The sequence below is a fragment of the Neophocaena asiaeorientalis genome, unplaced genomic scaffold, assembly GCF_003031525.2.
Source record: "Neophocaena asiaeorientalis asiaeorientalis breed wild unplaced genomic scaffold, Neophocaena_asiaeorientalis_V1.1 scaffold150, whole genome shotgun sequence".
Classification (NCBI taxonomy): Eukaryota; Metazoa; Chordata; class Mammalia; order Artiodactyla; family Phocoenidae; genus Neophocaena; species Neophocaena asiaeorientalis.
In genome coordinates this window covers 390,412-417,453 of record NW_020176571.1, presented here as the reverse complement: position 1 = coordinate 417,453, position 27,042 = coordinate 390,412, and the positions used below count along the sequence as shown (strand labels likewise).

General features: G+C 41.5%; 1 protein-coding gene across 3 annotated transcripts in view; it reads left to right on the top strand.

Moving 5' to 3' along the window:
* BCL2L13 (BCL2 like 13) overlaps positions 1 to 27,042 on the top strand; it is a 64,583-nt gene that overhangs the window by 12,798 nt on the left and 24,743 nt on the right. For 2 of the 3 annotated variants that reach the window (XM_024733414.1, XM_024733416.1), the window contains exons 3-4: positions 22,722 to 22,829; positions 24,824 to 24,980. In XM_024733414.1, coding sequence (XP_024589182.1) covers positions 22,722 to 22,829; positions 24,824 to 24,980 — 265 coding nt within the window. The remainder of the gene's footprint in view (positions 1 to 22,721; positions 22,830 to 24,823; positions 24,981 to 27,042) is intronic. The other variant, XM_024733415.1, reaches the window with a different exon arrangement.

Genomic DNA, 27,042 nt, shown 5'->3' with positions numbered 1-27,042 from the left:
GCAGCCCCAGCCAGGGCCCCACCTCTACACTCAGAGACCCCCCCCTGAGACCCCCTCCAATGTGCTGGGCCTAAGCCCCACCCACACATGCTCACTCAGGGCCCTACCTCCAGACTCCAGAACCCCACACTCCAGAGGCCCTCCTTTCCACGTGCTGCCTCTCACCTTCTGGGCAGGTCCTAAGCAGAGGCCCCGCCCCGCACTGAAGGTCACCCTGCCTAAGCTCTGCCCCACGCTCACCCCCCCCTCCACCGCCAAAGTCCCACCCTACCCTAAACCCCAGCCCTGCCTAAGTTTCACGCCCCGCCTAAACTACCCCCCCAAGGCCAAGGCACTTTTTTTTTCTTTCTTTTTTCCACTGTGGTTTTATTTTACCTTATTGCAGTTGTTTCAATTATAGTTTTATTTGTCCTAATACATTTTTTATCTTATTAATTTTATTTTGTTTTTTATTTTTTGATATTGTACTGCTCCTTTTTGTCTTTCTTTCTTTCTTTTTTTTTTTTCTGCGCCATGCAGCTTGTAGGATCTTGGTTCCCAGGCCCGATATCAGGCCCAAGCTCCTGTGGTGGGAGCTCCAAGTCCAAACCTCTGGACTAACAGAGAACCTCAGACCCCAGGGAATATCAGTCGGAGTGAGGCCTCCTGGAGGTCCTCATCTCAGCACCAAGACCCAGCTCTATCCAACTGCCTGCAAACTCCAGTGCTGGATGTTTCAGGCCAAACAACCAGTAGGACAGGAATACAGCACCAATCATCAAAAAAAAGAAATGACAAAAAAATATGTTACAGATGAAGGAGCAAGGTTAAAAACCTACAAGACCAAATAAATGAAGATGAAATAGGCAACCTACCTGAAAAATAATTCAGAGTAATGATAGTAAAGATGATCCAAAATCTCAGAAACAGAATGCAGAAAATACAAGAAAAATTTAACAAGGATCTAGAAGAACTAAAGAGCAAACAAACAGTGATGAACAACACAATTACTGAAATTAAAAATACTCTAGAAGGAATCAATAACACAATAACTGAGGCAGAAGAACGGATAAGTGAGCTGGAAGATAAAGTGGTGGAAATAACTGCCAGGGAGCAGAATAAAGAAAAAAGAATGAAAGGAATTGAAGGCAGTCTCAGAGACCTCAGGACAACATTAGACGCACCAACATTTGAATTATAGGGGTCCAGAAGAAGAGGAGAAGAAGAAAACGTCTCAGAAAATATTGGAAGACATTATAGTTGAAAATTTCCCTAACGTGGGAAAGGACATAGTCAACTCCAGGAAGCACAGAGAGTACCATACAGGATAAATCCAAAGAGAAACACATTCCAAGAAGAAGATTTAACAATTGTAAATATTTATGCACCCAACACAGGAGCACCTCAATATGTAAGGCAAATGCTAACAGCCATAAAGGGGGAAATAGACAGTAACACGATAATAGTAGGGGACTTTAACTCTCCACCTTCACCAATGGACAGATCATCCAAAATGAAAATAAATAAGGAGACACAAACTTTAAATGACACATTAAACAAGATGGACTTAATTGATATTTATAGGACATTCCATCTAAAAACAACAGAATACACTTTCTTCTCAAGTGCTCATGGAACATTCTCCAGGATAGACCATGTCTTGGGTCACAGATCAAGCCTTGGTAAATTTAAGAAAGCTGAAATCGTATCAAGATCTTTTCCAACCACAATGCTATGAGAGTAGATATCAGTTACAGGAAAAAAACTGTAAAAAATACAAACACATGGAGGCTAAACAACACATTACTAAATAGCCAGGAGATCACTGAAGAAATCAAAGGGGAAATCAAAAAAATACCTAGAAAGAAATGACAATGAAAACACAACTACCCAAAACCTATGGGATGCAGCAAAAGCAGTTCTAAGAGGGAAGTTTATAGCAATACAGTCCTACCTCAAGAAACCAGAAAAACCTCAAACAACCTAACCTTACACCTAAAGCAATTAGAGAAAGAAGAAGAAGAACAACAAAAAAGTTAGCAAAAGGAAAGAAAGCATAAAAAGCAGATCATAAATAAATGAAAAAGAAATGAAGGAAACAGTAGCAAAGAGCAATAAAACTAAAAGTTTGTTCTTTGAGAAGATAAACAAAATTGATAAACCATTAGCCAGACTCATCAAGAAACAAAGGGAGAAGACTCAAGTCAACAGAATTAGAAATGAAAAAGGAGAAGTAACAACTGACACTGCAGAAATACAAAGGATCATGAGAGATTACTACAAGCTACTATATTCCAATAAAATGGGCAACCTGGCAGAAGTGGACAAGTTCTTAGAAAAGCACAAACTTTGAGACTGAACCAGGAAGAAATAGAAAATATAAACAGATGAATCACAAGCACTGAAATTGCAACTGTGATTAAAAATCTTCCATCAAAAAGCCCAGGGGCTTCCCTGGTGGCGCAGTGGTTGAGAGTCTGCCTGCCGATGCAGGGGACGTGGGTTCGTTCCCCGGTCCAGGAAGATCCCACATGCTGTGGAGCGGCTGGGCCCGTGAGCCATGGCTGCTGAGCCTGTGCGTTCAGAGCCTGTGCTCCGCAATGGGAGCGGCCCGCGTACCACAAAAAAAAAAAAGAAAAGAAAAAAGAGAAAGAAAAGCCCAGGACCAGATGGCTTCACAGATGAATTCTATCAAACATTCAGAGAAGAGCTAACACCTATCCTTATCAAACTCTTCCTAAATATAACAGACGGAGGAACACTCCCAAACTCATTTTACAAGGCCACCATCACCCTGATATCAAAACCAGACAAAGATGTCACAAAAAAAACTACAGGCCAGAATCTGATGAACATAAATGCAAAAGTCCTCAACAAAATACTAGCAAACAGAATCCAATAGCACATTAAAAGGATCATACACCATGATCAAGTGGGGTTTATCCCAGGAATGCAAGGATTCTTCAGTATATGCAAATCAATCAGTGGGATACACCATATTAACAAATTGAAGGATAAAAACCATATGATCAGAAAAAGATGCAGAAAAAGCTTTTGACAAAATTCAACACCCAGTTATGATAAAAAACTCTCCAGAAAGTAGGCATAGAGGGAACCTATCTCAACATAATAAAGGCCATATATGACACACTCACAGCCAACATCGTTCTCAGTGGTGAAAAACTGAAACCATTTCCTCTTAAGATCAGGAACAAGACAAGGTTGCCAAGGTTGCCCACTCTCACCACTATTATTTAACATAGTTTTGGAACTTTTAGCCACAGAAATCAGAGAAGAAAAAGAAAAAGGAATCCAAATTGGAAAAGAACAAGTAACACTGTCGCTGTCTGCAGATGATATGATACTGTACATAGAGAATCCTACAGATGCTACCAGAAAACTACTAGAGCTAATCAATGAATTTGGTAAAGTAGCAGGGTACAAAATTAATGCACAGAAATCTCTCGCATCCCTATACACTAATGATGAAATCTGAAAGAGAAATTAAGGAAACACTCCCATTTACCACTGCAACAAAAAGAATAAAATACCTAGGAATAAACCTACCTAAGGGGGCAAAAGACTTGTATGCAGAAAACCATAAGGCACTGTTAAAAGAAATTAAAGATGATACAAACAGATGGAGAGATATACCATGTTCTTGGATTGGAATAATCAACATTGTGGAAATGACTATAATGCCCAAAGCAGTCTACAGATTCAGTGCAATCCCTATCAAACTACCAATGGCATTTTTCACAGAACTAGAAAAAATATTGCACAATTTGGAAACAGAAAAGACTGAATAGCCAAAGCAATCTTGAGAAAGAAAAACGGAGCTGGAGGAATCAGGCTCCTGGACTTCAGACTATAGTACAAAGCTACAGTAATCAAGACAGTATGGTACTGGCACAAAAACAGAAATCTAGATCAATAGAACAGGATAGAAAGCCCAGAGATAAACCCATGCGCATATGGTCACCTTATCTTTGATAAAGGAGGCAAGGATATACATTGGAGAAAAGACAGCCTCTTCAGTAAGTGGTGCTTGGAAAACTGGACAGCTGCATGTGAAACAGTGAAATTAGAACGTTCCCTAACACCATACACAAAAATAAACTCAAAATGGATTAAGGACCTAAATGTAAGGCCAGACACTATAAAACTCTTTGAGGAAAACAGGCAGAACACTCTATGACATAAATCACAGCAAGATCCCTTTTGACCCACCTCCTAAAGAAAAGGAAATAAAAACAAAAATAAACAAAGGGGACCTAATGAAACTTAAAGGCTTTGGCACAGCAAAGGAAAGCATAAACAAGGCAAAAAGACAACCCTCAGAATGGGAGAAAATATTTGCAAACAAAGTAACAAAGGATTAATCTCCAGAATATACAAGGAGCTCATGCAGCTTGATATCAAAAAACCAAACAACCCAATCCAAAAATGGGCAGAAGACCTAAATAGACATTTCTCCAAAGAAGACATACAGATTGCCAACAAACACAGGAAAAGATGCTCAACACCACTAATCATTCGAGAAATGCAAATCCAAACTACAGTGAGGTATCACTTCACACCGGTCAGAATGACCATCATCAAAAAATGTACAAACAATAAATGCTGGAGAGGGTGTGGAGAAAAGGGAACCCTCCTGCACTGTTGGTGGGAATGTAAATCGATACAGCCACTAGGGAGAAGAGTATGGAGGTTCCTTAAAAAACTAAAAATAGAATTACCATATGATCCAGCAATCCCACTACTGGGCATATACCCAGAGAAAACCATAATTCAAAAAGACACACGCCCCCCAATGTTCACTGCAGCACTATTTACAATAGCCAGGACATGGAAGCAACCTAAGTGTCCATCGACAGATGAATGGATAAGGTGTGGCACATATGTTCAATGGAATATTCCTCAGCCATAAAAGAAACGAAATTGAGTTATTTGTAGTGGGGTGGATAGACCTAGAGTCTTGTCATACAGAGTGAAGTAAGTCAGAAAGAGAAAAACAAATACCATATGCTAACACATATATATGGAATCTAAAAAAAAAAAACATGGGTTCTGATGAACCTAGGGGCAGGACAGAAATAAAGACATAGACGTAGAGAATGGACTTGAGGACATGGGGAGGGGGAAGGGTAAGCTGGGACGAAATGAGAGAGTAGCGCTGACTTATATACACTACCAAATGTAAAATGGATGGCTAGTTGGAAGCAGCCACATAGCACAGGGAGATCAGCTCGGTGCTTTGTGACCACCTAGAGGGGTGGAATCGGGAGGGTGGGAGGGAGACGCAAGAGGGAGGAGATATGGGGATATAGGTATATGTATAGCTGATTCACTTTGTTATAAAGCAGAAACTAACACACCATTGTAAAGCAATTATACTCCAATAAAGATGTTAAAAAAATAATTAAATTTTTAAAATAAATAAAATTTGTAAAAAAGGGTAATGTTGAGATCGAGAAATGATGGGCTCCAGTACCCTTCTAGCACGAGGGATGACCAAAGATGTCCTAAGAAAGTTCATTGAAATGCTGACATTGTAACTAGTGGGTGTGTTCTGTTTTTAAACTTCGAATCATATTTTAAGTACCCTGAGGTAAGCTGCTGTTTAAACAAAATTACTTCAAAATGGCTTTAAAAACTCATAAAAGGACCTTCCCTGGTGGCGCTGTGGTTGAGAGTCGCCTGCCGATGCAGGGGACGCGGGTTTGTGCCCTGGTCCGGGAGGATCCCACATGCCGCGGAGCGGCTAGGCCCGTGAGCCATGGCCGCTGGGCCTGTGTGTCTGGAGCCTGTGCTCCGCAACGGGAGAGGCCACAGCAGTGAGAGGCCCGCGTACCGCAAAACAAACAAACTCATAAAAGAAAATGTGATATGAAATATTGATTATTTCAGCAAACTCACACAGCAGCTATTTTACTCTCTGTTGTCCTCTGATATTAATCAGTATGCACATGGCTTTCAAATAGTTGTAGTCAGTTATTTGCGATTTTTTTCACTGTTTTATCTTAAAACATGTTTGCATGTTTGTGTATTTTATCTCCGTTGTTGCATGTTTGTATCATCTTAAACATCAGTAGCACTGCTGTGTACAGTTTTTGGTTTACCACAGAGCACCACCCCCTTTTTTAAATGTTTTAAAAATATTTATTTATTTATTTGGCTGAGCCATGTGTTAGTTGTGGCACACATGATCTTCGTTGTGCGTGTGGGATCTTTTAGTTGCGGCTTGTGGGATCTAATTCACTGATCAGGGATTGAACCTGGACCCCTGCATTGGGAGCTCAGAGTCTTATCCACCGGGCCACCTAGGTGACTAACAGTGGTAGTAGGAATTTAATTGAAAAAGTTAAGGCAAAAGGGTATCCTAAATAGAGTTTATCATAAGAAATTCTAACTTAAAATGTTAATAAATGTACATAGCAATTTTGCTGTTGAATATGGGTCTGTTGATTGGAAGTCCATGTCATCTTTCTACCATAAACCGTACCTCCATATCTATTACCTATAGTTTTAAATTTATGCTTATTTAAAGTGGAGCAAGAACATAGAGACACTTGTGAAGCAGTTTCTGTGAAGAGTCGTTCTAAACTTTTATGATTCCCCCCAATCTTTTAGTTGTTTCTGTCACACCCAATTTGACGTGGTATTTTTAAAGCCACTTCTCAAAACATTTAATTTAGCTTTCATAGAAATATCACGCCTCTTTGCATGTCATCTTTCAATGATATCTGTGATTTTAAATAAATTACAGAATTTCAGTGGCCAGTATAATGGGTTTTTTTTGGCCGTGCTGTGCAGCTTGTGAGATCTTAGTTCCCTAATCAGGGATCGAACCCGTGCGCCCTACAGTGGAAGCACAGAGTCCTAAGCACTGGACTGCTAGGGAAATCCCAGTATTCCCAGTATAACTTTCCTAAACAGGCTGGGAGAACGATAACTGATTCTTGGTAGGCACACGCCCTGTACACATGTGCTCAGCCCACAGTGGGTCTTGTAACTCAGCACATCACTTGTGGAGGGTAGTTAAGAGAGGTTCTATGTGTTGCTTTTTACTATTCCCCAGTTATTTACTTTTCTAAATTGTCTAGAGTCAAACTGCTGAATCAGAGTAATATTTTTATGAGGAGCTTGCCATTTAAAATAAATATGTGTCCTATAGGTTGTCATACCATGTAGCACATCTTTTTAGGTTTTTACATTGTGGTTTTTTTTTTTTTTTTTTTTTTTTGGCTGTGCCAGGTCTTAGTTGCGGCACGCGGGCTCTTTAGTTGCAGCATGCTGGCTTCTTAGTTGCGGCATGCATGCGGGATCTAGTTCCCCGACCAGGGGTTGAACCTGGGCCCCCCCCGCACTGGGAGTGCATAGTCTTACCCACTGGACCACCAGGGAAGTCCCTAAACATTGTCTTAAGAACTAACTGTAACTTCTGAGAATGCTGGATTCTGTTGTTTTAAGACTCAGGTGTTTAGACTCAGTGATCATCCATCATAATAGACTTGCTGGGAGTCCAGCTGAGTAGCTGTGTTGATAGTGTTTACTCGGTAAATGCTTGGGTCCCCTGAGGCAGGGATTATGTCTTCAATATTTCAGCTTGGGAGAAAGATTCTGGAAATTAATTTTATGAAACATATGTGGTTTTTATACTTCAACCTCCTAATTCCGTAGGTGCCCAGAGTAGACATCAGGACTCAGTGGATTAGAGCCAGACAGTTTAATACTCTAGCCCAGCAAACAGCAGGAGTGTGACTGTGGCGGCAGTGGTTCCCCTGCCCTCAAGGACCATAGGGCAATGCCATGAACCCACGTGGTGGCCTTTCAAGCAGGAGTCGTGGTGCAGCTGAGGAGCCCAGTCCTGAGGCTCAGCACCTTCTGCAGCTGACAGTAAGCAGGTCAAGTGCCCTTTGCCGAGGAGGGAGCAGCCACGTGGTCGGTGGGGCTGCCTGATTGCCTTCACTGCCAGCTGTGGAGAGGGCTCGGTCAGAGGGCAGTCAGGCCATACAGGGATGCCTGGGGCTCACAGCAGGCTGCCGCTCCCAGCCATCCACCCCTCAGATTACATGCAGTGAAATCCATTCATTTGTTTCATGTAACACCTGATTACGGTTATCATCCACAGAACCCAAATGAGCATAATGGAGAGAATAATTCTGCAGTGTTGATCCCAGCCATCTACCTCAGGACCCCAGGTGCAGCCAAGCGAGTAAGTCCCACAGGGACTAGCAGGACTTTTTTTCGGATAATCACTTATTTTTCTTCCTTAGCATGTGTGGATTGCTCCACCTAACCAGTAGTAATAATCCAACTCAGCAGGAGGTATTGGTAGCCACACGTCCTCCTCCCTGTTCCTCCAGGATGTAGGCCAAGACCAGTCTCTTGTACTCCACACAAGGGCATTTAGACTAACCTGCTGATCTCCTAGGGCTGCCGTCTCATGGGCTGTGGTAGCTAAAGATAAGGATAGGTTCCCGGTTGTTACCTGTGTGACATGAACTCCCACACCAGGGAACAGTGGACCCAGGAGTCAGTGTGTCCCTGGGTAAGACGGCCTTCTCAGTCCAAGGGGGTGCCATTGACTCTTAGGGACATTGTTCAGGGCAGGGTTGGCAAACAGCAGGCCTTGTGATTTTAGCTTTAGTTCATTAAGAAACATTTTCAAGTCTGCAGTGAAAGCTAGTTTCCAAAGCTACTCATCATTTGATAATAGTGGTTGAGGGTGGTTCTTCTTCCTCAGAAAAACTTTGGTGTCACTTTTGAGCTCAAAAAATTGCAGTGAAATGCTGCCACTCTTTAGACATTGAACTGCTGTGTGATAGGGTATGTCAGGATATCCAGCTTAGACTTCTGACCAAAATTCATGAAGCTGATGATTAAGTCCATGACAGCGAGTGAAGTTCACTGTTGAAACTCCTGGTTCATTATACAGGATGGATTTAAATATTTTCCAGAGTCCCTACTGAGGAATACAGTGAATGAGCATAGCTGTTAAATACCTTGCATTTTCAGTCCTTGTAAATGCGTCTTTTTCTGCTCCACACAGTTTTGCCACTATCAGGAACACAGCTTGGCGGGTTCCGCTCTGGGGTGTGGTGAATCCGCGTCTCCACGGCTTCTTTGCGGGCGTCCCGTGCGTGGTTGCTCTCTGCTCAGGCTGTGGCGGCTCTTGAGTCGGTTCCGGCGCGGCGCTGCCCCTAGAACAGGTGACCGCTGAGCCTCAGGCATCTGTCGGGGCCGAGGAAGGCCCCTCAGAGTCGTCGCCTTGTAGTTCAGTTAATTGTTGATGTTGTTCTCAGTGTCCTGAACTCACGGAGCAGCTGTTCTCTTCAAAAGACGGATAGTATTCAACTTTTGTTTTTTCTGGACACGTTTCTTCAGCTGCTGCAGTCAAACACAATTTCCTTCCTTGGCTAACAGTGGAGCCCCTTAGGAACTTCGGTTGTGGCCTCGTTTTCGTTGCTTATTTCACCAGGAAATTTGTGATGAGATGTTCCATTTAAAATTTCCTGATTTTTCTGATGGACTGTCCAGAGTTGGGAATCCGGTGATGAGCGCCTTCAGCCGGGCAGCAGTGGCGCACATCGTGCTCCTTCGCACAGTCAGGCCACCCAGGACCGTGCCGTCTCGTGTGCTGGCAGGATGATCTGTGCTCCCCTGTGTCTGAGGAGCGCGATGTCGCAGTCCAGCTCTGTTCTTGTGTTGGCATGTGCTCGTGCACACGTGTAGTGAGGCTGGGGGCGTGACAGTGCCCTTGTGTCCCTGCCGTGTCCCTGCTGCGCGGGCTTTGTGGGTGGCTCGTCTCCACTGTCGCTGGAGCAGCGTGGGGAATGCACGGCTGGGTGAGCGTGGCTCAGTTATGCTTTATTTTCGGGCACGGAATTTCCTGTGATTTTTACATGTCACGAAGTACTAATCTTGCCTTTTTTTCAGGCATGTAAAGACGTAAAAACCATTCTTAGTTTGTGGGCTGTGTAAAAATATGTAGGGGGCAGGTTTGGCTGGTGGGCCCTAATTTGCCAACCCCCAACGACAGTGCAGAAGGAACATTGTTTTTCTCATTATTATTGAGGAGCTCAGTCTATTTATGCACAAAACTAAATGCTGTGTTTTTGTTTTTTTATTTTTGGCTGCGTTGGGTCTTCGTTGCTCTGCACGGGCTTCCTCTGGTTGAAGCGAGCGGGGGCTACTCTTGGTTGCGGTGCGCAGGCGTCTCATTGCGGTGGCTCCTCTTGTCGCGGAGTGCGGGCTCTAGGCACGCGGGCATCAGTAGTTGTGACCCGTGGAGTCAGTAGTTGTGGCACACAGGCTTAGTTGCTCCGTGGCATGTGGGATCTTCCTGGACCAGGGATCGAACCCATGCCCCCTGCATTGGCAGGCGGGTTCTTAACCACTGCATCACCAGGGAAGTCCCTGTTCTTTTTTTATATTAAGCCCAAATCCGTTTCCTTTAATCATATTTCTTTTTTTACTAAAATAATTCTTTTTAATTGTATAAGTTATATATATGTATTTGAAAGTATTTAGAAAGGTAAAAAAGTGAAAGAAAAAATCCTATAATCCAGTAACTGAAATGATGAAATATTAACATTTTCCCATTTTTATAGATACATATAAACTTGAATTTATGGTTTACAAAACTGAGATCATGTACATGCCATTTTGTAGCATTAAAAAAATTAACAATAGACTTGAATATCTGTCCACATCAATAAATAGATATCTACAGTCTCCTACTGTAACGGTATTTAGGTGGTTCACCAGTGTTTGCTGGTAGAAGGCAATCTGTCAGCCTGCAGATTTTCTTTCCAGTTCTAGCTTCATCTACGTTTCTAAAACCTTCCCCTGCTAGTTATAGCCTGATAGGTCTAGAAAAACACTATTTAATAGAACTTTATGCAGTGATGAAAATGTTCTGTATCTGCTCTTTTCAGTATTACAATCGCAAGTCACATGTGAATGCTTGAAATATGACTAGTGCAACTGAGAAACGGAATTTTTAATTTTTAAAAAAATTTTACTTAGTGGCTGTGTTGGGTCTTCGCTGCTGCGCGTGGGCTTTCTCTAGTTGTAGAGAGTGGGGACTACTCTTCGATGCGGTGCGCGGGCTTCTCATTGTGCTGGCTTCGCTTGTTGTGGAGCACGGGCTCTAGAGCGCAGGCTCAGTAGTTGTGGCGCACGGGCTTAGTTGCTCAGTGGCACGTGGGATCTTCCCAGACCAGGGCTTGAACCCGTGTCCCCTGCATTGGCAGGCGGATTCTTAACCACTGCGCCACCAGGGAAGCCCTAATTTTATTTAATTTTTATTTAAACTTAAAAAGCTGCATGTGGCTAGTGGCTGTAATATTATTAGACACACAGGTCTAGAACTCAGTTTTTTATCTTCCTCTCTAAGCTAGCCTCTGTTCTTACAGTGATTTGTTAAGGGTACCACCTGCTATCCAGGCTTGAAACACAGGGGTCATCCTTTAACTCTTATCTCTGCTTCCTTCCCTAGTTGTCAACTGTTATCAGCTGTTTCAATTTTGTGATGATTCTCCCATTATCCTTCAGGTCCTGCCTCAAAGTATTGCAAATGTCTACTGATCTTTCTCCTTCATTTCATGTTTTCTCCGTCATGTATTTTGCATGCTACAAGCAGACTGAGCTTCCTCACATTGCCTCTTACATGGAGAACCCACAGTTCCTCCCTTTTCCCTCAGGCTGTTCTACAAAAGAGACTTCCGCTGGTTTTCCTGATCCTATTACCTGTTGTGTCTCATGTCTGTCATTGCCTTGGACTGTAAACGAGCTATGCTTATTCCTATCTGTATTTTTCCCCTTGAGCTGAGCTGCTCTAGAACAGTAGACTTCTCTGGTAGTGGTTCCTGCTGCTTCCCCTGTCTGTTCTGGTCTCCTTCCCGGGCCCCTGGGAAACTGCATTTAGGCAGGGCCATACGACTAGTCCTAGCCAGTGAAATGTGAGTGCATGGGGTTTGTGGCACTTGTAGGCTGTGACATTTAAGAGCCAGTATGCCTCCTCCCCGTTCTTTTTCCCTTGCCTTGTGGATTTAAGGGGGATGTACGTTCCTAAGGGCATAGCTGTAGTAGGGCAGGACCACCATCAGGCAGGGTTGCTGAGTGACTGCATGACACAGTTTCCTTGCCTCCAATTTCCCGGGTTAGATATGGAGCACAAGGGAGAGATGGACCTTTGGGTTAAGTTGCTGAAATTGCTGGCTTTATCACTGTAGCATAGACTACCCTGTCCTAATTAACATATCTCCCATATTTACACATCAGGGTGACCAGCTGTCCAGTTTGCCCAGGAGTGAGTAAAACTGGGAATCCTGGGCAAACTGGGTGAGTTGGTCACCCTAATACATAAAGTACTTCCCCATCTACCCAAATTCCACTTATTTATGATATTTCTTAACTGTAACAGACTTCATGCTCACAAAAAACCAGGTCTTTTCAACCCCTGTGGTTATTAAGTTTGTGAGGACCTTAAGCAATTACATAAGCCTGTGTTGATATACTTTTCCCCCCCTGCTTGAGCATAGAATTTTTTTCTACCTGAACATTGTAGGATCTGAGGAGTTTACCTGCTTTGACGTTTTTGTTTTGTTTTTGAAATTTGGTTGTTACCCTTGTATTGTTTCCTTAAGCCTAAGTACAGAGTATTACGTCAATACATAAATACAAATGTGTATGCTAACTTCTTAGAAGGAAAAATTAGGTTCTACTTGCTGTCTTTGCTGCTTTGCTGTCCGATTTGTTATCTAAAATGTGATATAGAACTCCCTTCTATGCCATGCTGTTATAAATAGGGCCTGTTGTAGCACGCATTGGTGCAATGTGGTTAGGGTTTGGTTTCAAATTCATGAAGCAATAGGTGTGAAAAGAAGAGGCTAAAGGATGTGACCCTATTCATGACTCCAGATTTCTGTCACGTTAAATGGCTTTCATTTTTTCCTAAGTGAGTCATGTGCTGGGTATGTACTTTTCCATAAATAGTTAACTCTGAACTTTTCCAGAAGTTGTCAGCTCTTCCAGACTGTGTTAGTTTGTTGAATATGTTCAGGATTGTATATACTGACTAGTGGAAGTCCTGTTGACTTGCATATATGATGCCAGATGGTAACTTGTTATGTTCAACTTTGCATCTTTTAATACAGAGCACCTTGATGTTGTAGTCATTAATGGGGGTTTAGTGAGACATTTCTTAGGTTAGGAAGGAGAGGAAGTTCATGTCTGTTAATTAGTGATGTGACTGTCAAATACATGTCGTGATGCTGGCTTGTTATTCGTTCAGCCGTTAGGCACTAACTCCCTATTCTCCCCTCCTCTCCCTCCCTAGGCAAACACTATTCTGCTTTCTGTCTCTGTGAATCTCATTTGAGTGGAATCGCACAATATTTATTCTTTTGCGTCTGGCTTATTTTGCTTAGGATAATGTCTTTAAGGTTCATCCATGTTGTAGCCTGTTTCAGAATTTTACTCCTTAATGCTGAATCATACTACATTGTATGCATAAGCACATTTTGTTTATCTGTTTGTCTACTGATGGATATTGGATTATTTCTACCTGTCGACTGTTGTGAACAGTGCTGTCATAAACATTTCTGTACAAATAATCTGTTTGAGTCTCTGCTTTCAATTCTTCTGGGCATATACCCAGGTGTAGAATTGGTGGGTCATTCTATGTTTAATTTTTTTGAGGACGTGCCATCCTTTTTTCCCACAGTAGCTGCATCATTTTACATTCCAGTCAGCAATGCACGGGGGTTCCAGTTACTCCACACCCTCACCAGTGCTTGTTGTTTCCTTCTCTTTTTGTAACAGTCATCCTAACGGGTGTGAAGTGGGATCTCACTGTGGTTGCTCATTTCTTTTTATTGCTGAATAATATATCATTGTGTGGATGTACCATAGTTTTTTTATCCATTCTCCTATTGAAGAACATCTTGGTTACTTCCAGGTTTTGGCAATTATATATAAAGCTGTTATAAACATTCATGTGCAGGTTTTTATGTAGATATAAGTTTTCAGCTCATTTGGGCAATATCGAGGAACATGATTGCTAGACTGTATGGTAAGAGTATGTTTAGCTTTGTAAGAAACTACCAAGCTGTCTTCTAAAGTGGCTGTACCATTCCCGCCAGCAGTGTATGAGGGTTCCAGTTTCTCTTCACCTTTGCCAAACTTGCTATTGTCCATGTTTGTTATTATAGCTATACTGGTGGTGTGCAGTGGCACCTCATTGTGGTTTTAATATGCATTTCCCTAGTAGCTAATGATGTTGAACATCCTTTTTTTATTTAAAATAAATTTATTTGATTTATTTTTGGCTGCGTTGGTTCTTCATTGCTGTGTGCGGCTTTCTGTAGTTGCAGTGAGCGGGGGCTACTTTTGCTGCGGTGCACGGGCTTCTCATTGCGGTGGCTTCTCTTGTGGAGCACGGACTCTAGGGTGCATGGGCTTCAGTAGTTGTGGCTCGTGGGCTCTAGAGTTCAGGCTCAGTAGCTGTGGCGCACGGGCTTAGCTGCTCTGCGACATGTGGGATCTTCCTGGACCAGGGCTCGAACCTGTGTCCCCTGCATCGGCAGGCGGATTTTTAACCGTTGTGCCACCAGGGAAGCCCTGCAGTTGGAAGTTTTGATAGGGATTACATTGAATCTGTAGATCACTTTGGGGAGTATCACCATCTCAAATCAACTTTTCAAGACAGGTTCTCATAACCTGATCCCAATAGTGGTTCACAATTCATTATTTTCAGAGATGTGTACTGTTTAATTGTTTTACATTCTTTCTATCAGGAACAGGAGATGTTTGATCCTGACTACTATGAACCCAGAGTTTGAGTGGGTGCTCGTTGGATTTTCTTTGCATTCTTCTCTTTAGATCCGTCCTTCCTCAAATCTCTCCCCTAATCTGCAGGATAGCTGGGGATGTGGTAACACTGGAGCCTGAAAACTACTATTATGATTGACTATTTTGGAATTCTGTTGTTTCTTTTTTTTTTTTTTTTCTTTTTTAGCTGTGTTGGGTCTTTGTTGCTGTGCGTGAGCTTTCTCTAGTTGTGGCGGGCAGGGGCTACTCTTCGTTGCGGTGCACGGGCTTCTCATTGCGGTGGCTTCTCTTGTTGTGGAGCGTGGGCTCTGGGCACGTGGGCTTCAGCAGTTGCAGCATGCGGGCTCAGTAGTTGTGGCATGCAGGCTTAGTTGCTCTGTGGTATGTGAGATCTTTCCAGACTAGGGCTCAAACCCGTGTCCCCTGCATTGGCAAGCAGACTCCCAATCACTGCACCACTGGGGAAGTCCAGAATTTGTTTCTTAAAAATCTGGTTTCTTACTCGTCCAGTATGGTATCATTTGGAGTATTTGTTTTTTCTATTGAATGAATAATTGAACTATGTTGTCCGTACTATTCAGTAGATGTTTGATTATAATTTGATTATAATTATTTGGTTATAATTGTTTGGGTTGTCAAGAGCAGTATTTGTCAAGTCTAATTGCCTGAACACTTATTAAAACAAAGATTATGGAGCCCTGCCCCAGACCTACTGAACCAGATGCTCCATACTGGGTCCTGGGAATCTGTATCTTTAATTATCGCTTCATTATTATTTAATATTCTCTCAGTAATTTTACTGTGCCCCAGTTTGGGGAGCCATAGATTTAGAAAGCATTTGCTCTGGAAGGTCTAGGCCGTACATAGAGCTGTTCTAAGCTTGTTGGTCTGATACTCATTTTGAGTGCATGTCAGGGCTGGAGTATGATTGCTGACTCACCTGACCCTTCCTTTGACATGGAGCTGGGTGGGATTTAGTGTACTAAAGTCTGTTTATCTCTGAGATATTTTTCTGGGTTTATAGTGCAGGATTTATGCTGCATTGGTGCTAGTGCATAGCTCTGTGCTTTTGAAAATCAGGGTGGGGTGGGGGCTGGTTGGGTGAAAAGCAGTGAATCTGTCTGTGTCATTGGTTATTAAAGAAATAGCCTTTTGTATCCTGACAGCAGTAGACTTTTTCTGGTTTAGGTTTTCCACATGGCTTATTATCAAGTACGACAACTTGTCGTGTGTAATTAGCATCACATTAGTCTCATGAGAATAGGTACGCCTTTAATCAGCTGCTTTTCTTTAATCGGGCAGGATGAGGCATGCGGTAACCAAGACATTCCTGTCATTTACTTTGCGGCCTGGTGTTGGTATTGGTGGTGCTGTGATGGGTATGAGGGTGTGTATGTGTCTTAGGTGTGCAGATTTTCCTGAAAGGGGCAGATGGCAGATAAAACATTCATATATTCCTTATTTTTCATTCATTGTACTTCAAAAATTGTAATTGTATGTTTTTGAATTCAGTAATAATTTTACTTACCAGAATATCTACTTTCTAATCTTGTTTCTGTATAATTTATTTGAGCTTGGGCAAGTCATTTCTGAAAACTCTCATAAGCTTGGAGATGGTGGTTGAGGTCTTATTCTTTCCATTCCTCCTCCTCAGTGTTCTCCATCACAATCCATCACCATAAATAAATGTTCTCGTTACTGTCCTGTGTAGGTAGTTGTTCTGTATTCTTACTCTCTTACATAAAATGACTACTCATTTTCTTTATTTCTTTTAACTTTTGTCATTTGAGGTAGCCTCAGAATATACTGATAACTTTTTAAAATTCCTCTGAATCTACTTATAACTTTTATTTTTTTGTCTTTTTCTTGTGTCCTTTCTTTCCAGCAGAGTTGTTGTGTTATACATCGTAATGCTTTGAGTCTTCATCGCAGTGACAGTGATAGCTATTGCTCTCAAGTATCCGTGTACTTTTTTAGTCCTTACTTGACCCAAGTCTAGGACAAAGGGACTACCTCAAATATTTTGTAGTTTGTAATCAGGTCAGATTAATGATAATAAACTATAATATCATTGAATGGTATATAAGACAGTATATATTTAAGTGTTAAAGTATGTGGCACAGATTAAATGATATACATGTTCAAACATCAGTGATACATAAGTAGTCAGTGAAGTTACTGTGGAAAAGTAGAGAGACTTAAATTGCTCCTTACAGGGAATTCTCTGGCAGTCCAGTGGTTAGGACTCGGCACTTTCACTGCCGAGGGCCTGGGTTCAATCCCTGGGAGGGGAACTAAGATCCTGCAAGCCGCCTGGCGAAGCCAAAAAAAATTGGGACTTCCCTGGTGGTTCAGTGGTTGGGAATCTGCCTGCCAATGCAGGGTATATGGGTTTGAACCCTGGTTCGGGAAGATCCCACGTGCCACAGAGCAACTAATCCCGTGCGCCACAACTACTGAGCCTGCGTTCTAGAGCCCGCGAAACACAACTACCGAGCCCGCATGCCTAGAGCCCGTGCTCCGCAACAAAGAGAAGCCCCCACTTGCCACAACTAGAGAAAGCCCCTGCGCAGTGACAAAGACCCAACCACAGCCATAAATAAATAATTAATTAATTTAAAAAAATTGGTCCTTGCAAGGTGGACAGAATTAAATAATCAGGAAAAGGAAGAGCAGTCCAGGTTAGGTAAAAATGTCTTTTTTGTTAGTGAAGAAATTGGCAGTGAGTTCATACTGGGTGGGAAGAGGAATTAATTTTTTAAAATTTCTTACCATATATCATTTAATGTGCCTTATAATTAATACATAATGGGAATAAATAAATAAATTCCAATCAAGTCAGAATAGGAAGACTCTACATTTCCATAGTGGGAATAATAGATCATAGGTATGTAGTCTATAGGGTCCTATACAGTAATCCTAGCATTGAGCAGTGAATTTGGTTCTGAGGCAAAGCCAAAAATAAGTGAAGGTATACAGTAGGTCCTCCTCCATGGGGAATATGGTCCAAGATTCTCAGGGGATGCCTGAAACGGTGCCGGTTAGTACCAAACCCTGTGTGTACTGGTGTTTTCCTATAATAATGGGCGGGTAGTGTATACAGTCTGGATATGCTGGGTATGTTTCAGGTCTCAGGTGGGATGGAGCGGGACCCCACCAGATTTCACGACACTAATCAGAACGGTGTGTAATATAAAAGTAATGAATTTTATTTCTAGAATTTACTATTCAGTATTTTCCAACCGTGGCTGATTGCGGGTAACTGAAACCACACAGGGGACTACTGCGTTTAGTTCCCAGGATTTTTTCCCCATAACCAGAAGCTATACTATTGTCTTTAAAGGGGAATGTTATTCTTTAAGAGAATTGTTTTTTCACTTAGAGCTTTATTACATAAGGCACAGAGAAATGCAGTGGAAAATGTCAATATCAAATACTGTATTACATTTCAAGACACTTTCTTAATGTAATTGTGGATAAAAGCTAAGGAAATGGCACCAAAGTGGAGCTCAGTTATAACAAATAGGTAATATTATCTGGGGATTTTTCTGATGATCCAGCTTAATTTGAGTATAAAATCTAGAATGCAAGGAATGGAGGGACTACTTCTCTTGTCAGGAAGCCTTATAAAAAGGTTCATCCAGCAGGTTGTATTCCCTGGAAAGAGTCTGAAATATTCAGGAGCTCTGTGTTTCTGATTAAGGACAGGTCAGAAGCAAGCTGGCCGATGTTGAGTTTGAGATGTTTTTGCAGAACTTAAAAGGCTAACCCAAGCTCTTCAGCATGGTGGTCACCCTGCTTCTGCTGTGGAAGTGCATGTGAAGGAGGATCAGGTAGGTAAGAGAAGGGTTTGTCTTAAAAGTACTGTGTTCACTGTAGCTCATGGCAGTGACTGATCAAAATTCTTCCATTGTTGAGCACGCCAGAGATTATTTGAGCCTGGAAAAAGTTTGAAGGCAAGTCTCTTTGAGGCAGTCACATCTGCTGGAAATTTGGAAAACCAGGGACCTTCTGGTACTCAGGACTGTAGCTTCCTGGTAAAACTTCCCAGATGAATTTATTGTGAAATGTACCCTTATATTTAAAAGATTAACTTTCCTTCTGTGTTTTTTAATATAAATTAATGAAACTCTGTTGGACATGTGTGCAGGAAAAATATATATTTTAGTTTTATTTTTTTAATATTTATTTATTGGTTGCATCGGGTCTTAGTTGCAGCATGCAGGCTCCTTGTTGTGGTGCGCGGGCTTCTCTCTAGTTGTGGTACGTGGACTCAGTAGTTGCAGCATGTGGGCTTAGTTGCCCTGCGGCATGTGGGATCTTAGTTCCCCGACCAGGGATCGAACCGGTGTCCCCTGCATTGCAAGACGATTGTTAACCACTGGACCACCGGGGAAGTTTCTGTATTTTAGTTTTAGATCAATTGATATTAAGCCATTCTCTCTTGCAGCTATTGAAGAGTGAGAGTAACTGTTGGTGTTATAACAGACACTTTATGTCACTTGGCATTATCTAAACTGTCAGAAGGTTGTTTCTGCTCGTCCAGACTGTTAGAGTACTGAAAGCAGATTCTGTATAAACATCATTGATTAGAAATCTATGATAAGCTGATTCTGTTCACAGGGACGAGGTTTGGGGAAAGATCACTGTGCAATGGTAACAACCCATTTTAGAGAGTCAAAAGGATTGGTGGGTGGGAGCCACTATCTTTTGAGCATTTTTGATTTGCTGGAGCTTAACTAATTTATCTCACTGCCCTTTACAGCTTCTCTTTGTGGTAGGTATTATTTTCCTGTTTACGTAAGAGGAGAGGTTCAGGAAGATTATTTTCGTTGCCTAAAGTCATGTGTAATGAGCTGGAATGCTTGGCCTCAAAGCTTACCTTCCCCTTTACTGAGACGCCTTCCAGGAAGCCAGATGGAGAGAGAGAATTTCAGGGAAAGAAATAAGATTGACCCTAAATAATTTCCCAGTCTGTGTTTGCCTTGTTTTAATAATGTTACGTATATTCTGGAAGTCACTTTACCTAGTGTAATGATATTAATTGGTGAAGTTGTAGAGCCGTCTAAACTACAGATTACTTTTAAAAGGAAAATCTGTTCTAGTTATAAGCAGTACTTGAGATTTATTACAAGTTTGGAAGTGAAATAAGCCAGTTCCTGAAAGACAAATGTTGTATGATTCCACTTGCATAAAGTGCTTAGAGTAGTCAGAATTGAGAGAGAAGTAAAATGGTGTTTGCCAAGGGCTGAAGAGAAGAGGTAATGGACAGTTACTGTGTAGTGGGTCTAGAGCTTCAGTTTTACAAAATGAAAAGAGTTCTGGAGATGGATGGTAGCACAACATCATGAATGTATTTAATACTACTGAACTGTACACTTAAAAATGGTTAAGATGGTAAATTTTGTTAGATGTATTTTACCACAGTAAAAAAAATTGGAAAAACAAAGCCTATATGTAAAGATAGATGTTTATGCTTTATGAGAATTTACAAAGATTACCTTATTCATAGGATACATTTTGTCTTCAAATTTTGCGTAAGATTGTGTGTTTTTTTAAAATTTATTTTTGACTGTGTCAGGTCTTAGTTGCAGCATGCGGGATCTTTCTTTGCAGTTCATGGGCTTCTCTGTAATTGTGGCACTTGGGCTTAGTTGCCTGGTGTCATGCGGGATCTTAGTTCCCTGACCAGGGATCAAACCCTTGTCCCCTTCATTGGAAGGCGGATTCTTTTTTTTTTTTTTTTTTTTAATTATTTATTTTTGGCTGCATTGGGTCTTTGTTACTGCGTGTGGGCTTTCTCTAGTTGCAGCGAACAGGGGCTACTCTTCGTTGCGGTGCGCGGGCTTATCATTACGGTGGCTTCTCTTGTTGCGGAGCACGGGCTCTAGGCACACAGGCTTTAGTAGTTGTGGCACGTCGCGGGCTCAGTAGTTGTGGCGCACGGGCTTAGTGGCTCCGCGGCATGTGGGAACTTCCCAGACCACAGCTCAAACCTGTGTCCCCTGCATTGGCAGGCGGACTCTCAACCAATGCGCCACCAGGGAAGCCCTGGGAGAGGTTTTTAATTACTGATTCAATTTTATTACTGGCAATGGGTTTATTCATATTTTCTTTTTCTTCCTGATTCAGTCTTGGGAGATAGCATGTTTCAAGGAATTTATCCATTTCTTCTAGGTTGTCCATTTCATTGGTGTACAGTTGTTTATAGTAGTTTCTTATGATCCTTTGTGTTTCTGTGGTGTGGATTGTACCTTCTCCTCTTTCACTTTTTATTTTACTTGGGTCCTCTCTTTTTTTCTTCATGAGTCTGGCTAAAGGTTTATCAATTTTGTTTATCTTTTCAAATAACCAGCTCTTAGTTTCATTGATCTTTTCTGAGTTTAGCCTCTGTTTCATTTATTTCTGCTCTGATCTTTATGATTTCTTTTCTTCTAACTTTGCGCTTCATTTGTTCTTCTTTTTGTAGTGCTTTTAGGTGTAAGGTTAGGTTGGTTATTTGAGATTTTTCTTGTTTCCTGAGGTAGGCTTGTGTTGTTACAAGCTGCCCTCTTAGAACTGCTTTTGCTGCGTCCCATGGATTTGGGATTCTTGTGTTTCTGTCTCCGTTTGTCCACAGGTATTTTTTAATTTCCGTTTCGATTTCTTCAGTGACCCACTGGTTATTTAGTAGCATATTGTTTTAGGTAATGTTTTAAAATTTTTATGTATATAGTTTCAACTAAGATATATAATATATATATAGGCAGAAATGTTAAATGAAATGTCATTAAATAAAATATATATTAACCATGACATTGAGGGGATCCTTTCTGTTGCATTTCAACTAGAAATACCTAAGGAATTTTATATTTTCCACAAAAAAACCTTTTGAGGGTCAGAGTTTTATTTTAGTTAGTCTCAGCTCAGAAGGAAAGTGTTTTATGTAGCCTGAAGGAAAATTATTTTTGTCAACTTTGAAAGTTGAAATCTAATCAGATAATCTGTGCGATATAGAAATGTTTATTAACCTTTTATTTTTCGAATGAATTTTAAAGACCTACAGATGCTATAAGTTTCTTGACCTAAATTAAATTAGTAAGCTCATCTTTGAATTCAGAATTTTTTGTTTGCAAAGGATGGAAGCATATTAAAGCCTAAAACCTCTGTTTATAAAACTTGGCAGTGATACAAACAACTGTAAAAGTACTGGGAATATATAAAATAAATATATTCTGAATGGGAGGAGTGAAGTATCATAGTTGGATTCAGGGTTTCAGATGAAATGATGACACTCTGCCCCAAATATCTGGGGCAGGAAAAACGAGTAAATTGTTCAGCATCTGGTTTATTTTTCTCCTTTGGAGTCTTCCTCTTTGTTCTCCATTCTGCGCTACAGACCAGGACCTTACTTTTCCTTTTACTGCATGAGAATAGCTTGTGCCCCATACTTTTGGTATATTCATGGTTTTCTTAATTTGGAGGATATAAATCTTTTGATGATAATGGGCCTTCTCTCTTGAGCTGCAGTTTGCATGAAGATGTGAAGGTAAGGGGCCGTGAATGTCATTTTCAGGAGACATTATCACTGATCTAGACAGCCTTTTAGGTTTCCTTTCCTGTTATGTCAAAACTGTTTCTGAACTGTTTCCTTCCTAGCAGCCCAGCCAGATGATGAGGAAGACACAGGCTGCATCAGTGGCTCTGTACTCACACTGGCCTGAATTCCAGTCACAGCTCCTCCATAGTCGTGGGGCAACCTACCCAGGCCTCACCTTCCTCATCTTTACGTTATCTCCTAGCCCCTAGTCAAGATCATGAACTTTGATTTTGTATTTTCTGACTTAATGCTTAAAATCCTACCCATATTCTAATGTTTTCTTTCCCCCTCTTTCACTAGTAACCTTTCTTATTGGTTTCAGGGGTTCAACAGGATATAGCTTCACAATCTCTGGATCAAGAAGTTTTATTAAAAGTTAAAACTGAAATTGAAGAAGAGCTAAAATCCCTGGACAAAGAAATTTGTGAAGGTCTCTTTATCCTTATTTTCCTAGTTAATTAGCGGGTTGTTTGGTGTGGTGTTTTTTTTTTTTTGGTTTTATTTTTTTACAGTGGCGTGTTCACAACATTACACGGCTTCGTGGGTCTAGGATTATAGGGGTGAAACTAGAAAGTACCTCTTTCTTTCCTGGGGGAATCTGTTTATAAGTTTCTAAACTATACCCAACAGAGTAGATGGAACCTTTTCTGGTGTTAAGTAATGGACGAAACAGTCATGTTAAGGTACTACTTTCCGTTCAGTGTGATTGATACCTTTATATTAATAGCACTAAAGGGAGAATAAGCATGGTGCTTTCATTTTTCATGTGCTATAGATGGTGGTGGCAGTGATAACATTTTTAACACCGCCAAAAGAAACACTGTATACGTTGACAGTAACTTCTCACTTCTAGTCCCAGCAGCCCCCTATCTCCATCCCCAATCCATCTGCTCTCTGTCTCCATGCATTTGCCTGTTATGGGTCTACACGTAAATGGAATCATACGCTGGGTGGTGTTTTGTGACTGGCTCTTTCACTTAGCATAGTGTTTTCAGGGGTCCTCCACGTGGTGGCACAGATCGGTACTTCCCATTGTATGTAGATTCAGCACGTCCATCAGCTGATGGCTGTTTAGGTGGATTCCACTTTTTGGCTATTACGTATAATGATGCTGTGAATATTCATGTACAAGTTTTTGTGTAGATGTGTATTGCCCAGTAATTTTTATTTTTATTTTTTGGGGGTTTTTTTTTCTTTTTTTTTTCTTTTTTTTTTTTTGGCCATGCCACGTGGCTTGCTGGATCTTAGTTCCCGACCAGGGCTCAAACCCGGGCCCTCAGCAGTCAAAGTGCCGAGTCCTAACCACTGGACTGCCAAAGAATTCCCTGCCCAGTAATTTTTAACAAGAAAAAATAGAAATCATGTTTATAAATCAGCTCCCTGTTGAACATTAACAAAACCTAATGTTAATGTTCTCTTTTATTTTCCTTTACTGACATTTTTAAATGATTAATATTATAATTCTGTTTTAATCCTTGCCCATTTCTGATAGCAGTACTGCATGGCAAAATGGGCAAAAGGCAGAAAAGAAAATGGCAACGAAGGCTTATGTGCACTTCCTCATCGAACCTTATTCCCCGAGACTTAGCGTCGGAGTGGGCGTTCTCAGGCTTGCTCAGACCGTGCAGCATCTGTGAACTTTTAGCCATGTATATCTTTCTTGAAGAAATACATATTTAACTCTAGTGAAATTTGCAGCCTTCTAGGAGCAAGCTTTGCATTAGTGCAATAAATGCTTTATGGAGGTTATTGATAACCCTTGGGAGTGGGTACAAGCCACCTGCTTTCCTGGAGGTCTATGCCCTGCACCCCATTTGTACCCTGGACCAGGGATGATCTGGCCTCTCCTTCCTGCAGTTAGAGCAGGGCTGCGTCTGTACACAGGGAGTGAGGAGAGGAGAAGCTGGCTGTGTGAGTGGGCAGCTTGTATACTTTTAAAACATATCCATGTGCATGATTGTGAGTTTGGACGTTCACTCTAAAAGGGAACGAGAGTCATGAGGTCCTCTAAGGTGGAATAACATTAGAATCTGGTTTAAGAAGAGCCACATTTGTAAAGGTAAAAACAGATCTTAAGAGAGGGGTGATAGAGCTGGGAGTTGCTCTCATTTATCATTCTTTGACTGAACGGGTCTGCGGTAATATACCAAATTGGTTTGTGTATTTTGCCATGTCAGTTTAGCCTTTTTCTTCTCTTGAAACTAAGCTTTTTCATAAAAATCTTTCCTTAAAAAAAAGAAACCTCTAAATTGAAGGCCTTTTAAAGGAAACATTAATATCCCATAATGATTATCTGACATTTTTAACTGGCTTATAACTAACTATTAGCTAGTTCCCAGTAGTTGGCATCTTAACCCCCTGAGCTTTTACAGCACAGCTTCTGACATTGCTCATTAACTTGGGTTTTCCTTCTGTCATCTTCAGCCTTCGCCAGCACAGGCTTCGACCGCCACACTTCGCCCGTGTTCAGCCCCGCAAACCCCGACAGCTCCGTAGAGGACTGCTTGGCTCACCTCGGGGAGAAGGCGTCGCAGGAGCTGAGGGCGCCTCTGCTCGGGGCCTTGCAGACGCTCCTCAGCCGGTGAGTCCCCACGGCCTCTGCGCTCTTAAGCCTCCATTTTAAGTGAACAGTGTCACTTCTTTTCTCACTTACTTGTCTTCACTTTTTCTTTTTTCCTTTTTTTTTTTTTTTTTCCCCCCCTGCTGAGGGCGCCTCTGCTCGGGGCCTTGCAGACGCTCCTCAGCCGGTGAGTCCCCACGGCCTCTGCGCTCTTAAGCCTCCATTTTAAGTGAACAGTGTCACTTCTTTTCTCACTTACTTGTCTTCACTTTTTCTTTTTTCCTTTTTTTTTTTTTTTTTCCCCAGCCCGGGGCACGAACCCGTATCCCCTGCATCGGCAGGCAGACTCTCAACCACTGCGCCACCAGGGAAGCCCCTACTTTTTCTTTTTTTGCTTCCCCAAATCATCTCTGTTTGCGTTTTGAGCAGTGATTTAACCGTTCCAGCATGAATTTGACCGTTTGTATTTACTTGTTGGGCTGTCAGGTTTCAACAAATGCTTTCACCGGTTGTAAACACAGGCTATTTCACTTGTGCTGACCACTTTTTACCAGCACTCCCTCGTGACCAGCGTAAGTGGAATGACTGGGGTTTTATTCATTGTACTGTGGGATTGACATTGTGTCTATATTTGGGGTGTCCCGGATGTTGCTACACTTTAGGGTTGCACACCGACCTGTGGAACTGATGCCACATTCCTACTGTGGAAACTTCTTTCCGAGCTGTCGTGCTGGCTATTAAAGCCAAAGGCAAGAAGCTCATCATGAAAGTATATTAAGTAGAACCCAGTCATTTATTGTAAACCTTAAAAATTTGTTTCCCATAATTCTTTTATGAGAATCATTAACAGATTGGTGTGAATTTAAAAAAATGATTTTTAATGAAGATTGACGACTAAAACAAGGTGAAGACTGTTCCTTCACTCAAGGGGCCAACATTCAGATGCCAAATAACTGTTGTAGTAAAGTAATCCCTTACTTCCACAAAGGCAAAGCTTATACGTTACCATTTGTTAGGAGAAAGCAATTTGGGTCTAAGGATGATTCAGTTTGTTTCCGCATATTTTGGTGACATGAGCAAATGTAAAAATCCCAGCTATACATAAGAAACAGTGAAATGAAAATCATATTTGGATTTTCTTAACTTTATACATAGAAAGTTTAAAAATAAATGTGGAGAGAAGATTCTGGGTGTGGGGAAGTAAAACTGAGACAGGAAATCTGGTGGCACAGCAGTGGCTTTCAGAGTGCTGTGAGGAGGCTTTCAGAGTGCTGTGAGGAGGTGAGGCCCGCTCCACTCTGCTTAAGCCAGAGCAGCCATACTTGCATGGAGTTTGTATATTTAGCTTTCATCTTAGATTTGAAGGAGCCTACTCTTTGGCCAATACAAACATAAAGAACTTGTAAAAGCAGTTGGGACTGGGAGTAAAGTAACTGAGAAGCATAAGGCAAAAAGTGGCCTCCAGCTTTGATGCAGACTATTTGTGTCAAGTCATCTCCCTCTGTCCTAGCTTCTCTGTTCATTTCCACTTTACTGGGATATTGCGAGCTCTCCAAAGAACAGCATTATAGTTTCATATATGTACAATGTATGTGAAGAACAGTATGATAGTATATGTATTTGGAGTCCTTTTCATGATCTACAGGACAAATTGATCTTTTCACTGCAAAGTAAATTGTATTTTAAAAAATACAGTCTTGGATGAATATTTGTTTTGTCTTCCCCAAAAACTTAACAACTTCAAGAAGTTATTAATATCCTGAAAATAACTGATGATGAACTAGAAGTATTATACAGGTTGATGGCAGTATTTTTAAGGTGGAAAATACTACTTATTCCCCCAAACAGTTTTGTTAAAGTAGGGAAACTAATCCTGAACTCTTCATACAGCCAAGCACCAGCAATCTGACAGGTTTTCCCCCTGGAATTCCCTGGCAGTCCAGTGGTTAGGACTTCACCAGATTTTCACTGCCGAGGGCACAGGTTCGATCCCTGGTCGGGGGATCTAAGATTCTGTGAGCTGCACCGTGCAGCCAAAAGAAAAGAAGAGTTTTCCCCCCCCCTTTCTTCTTTGCTGAGTTCA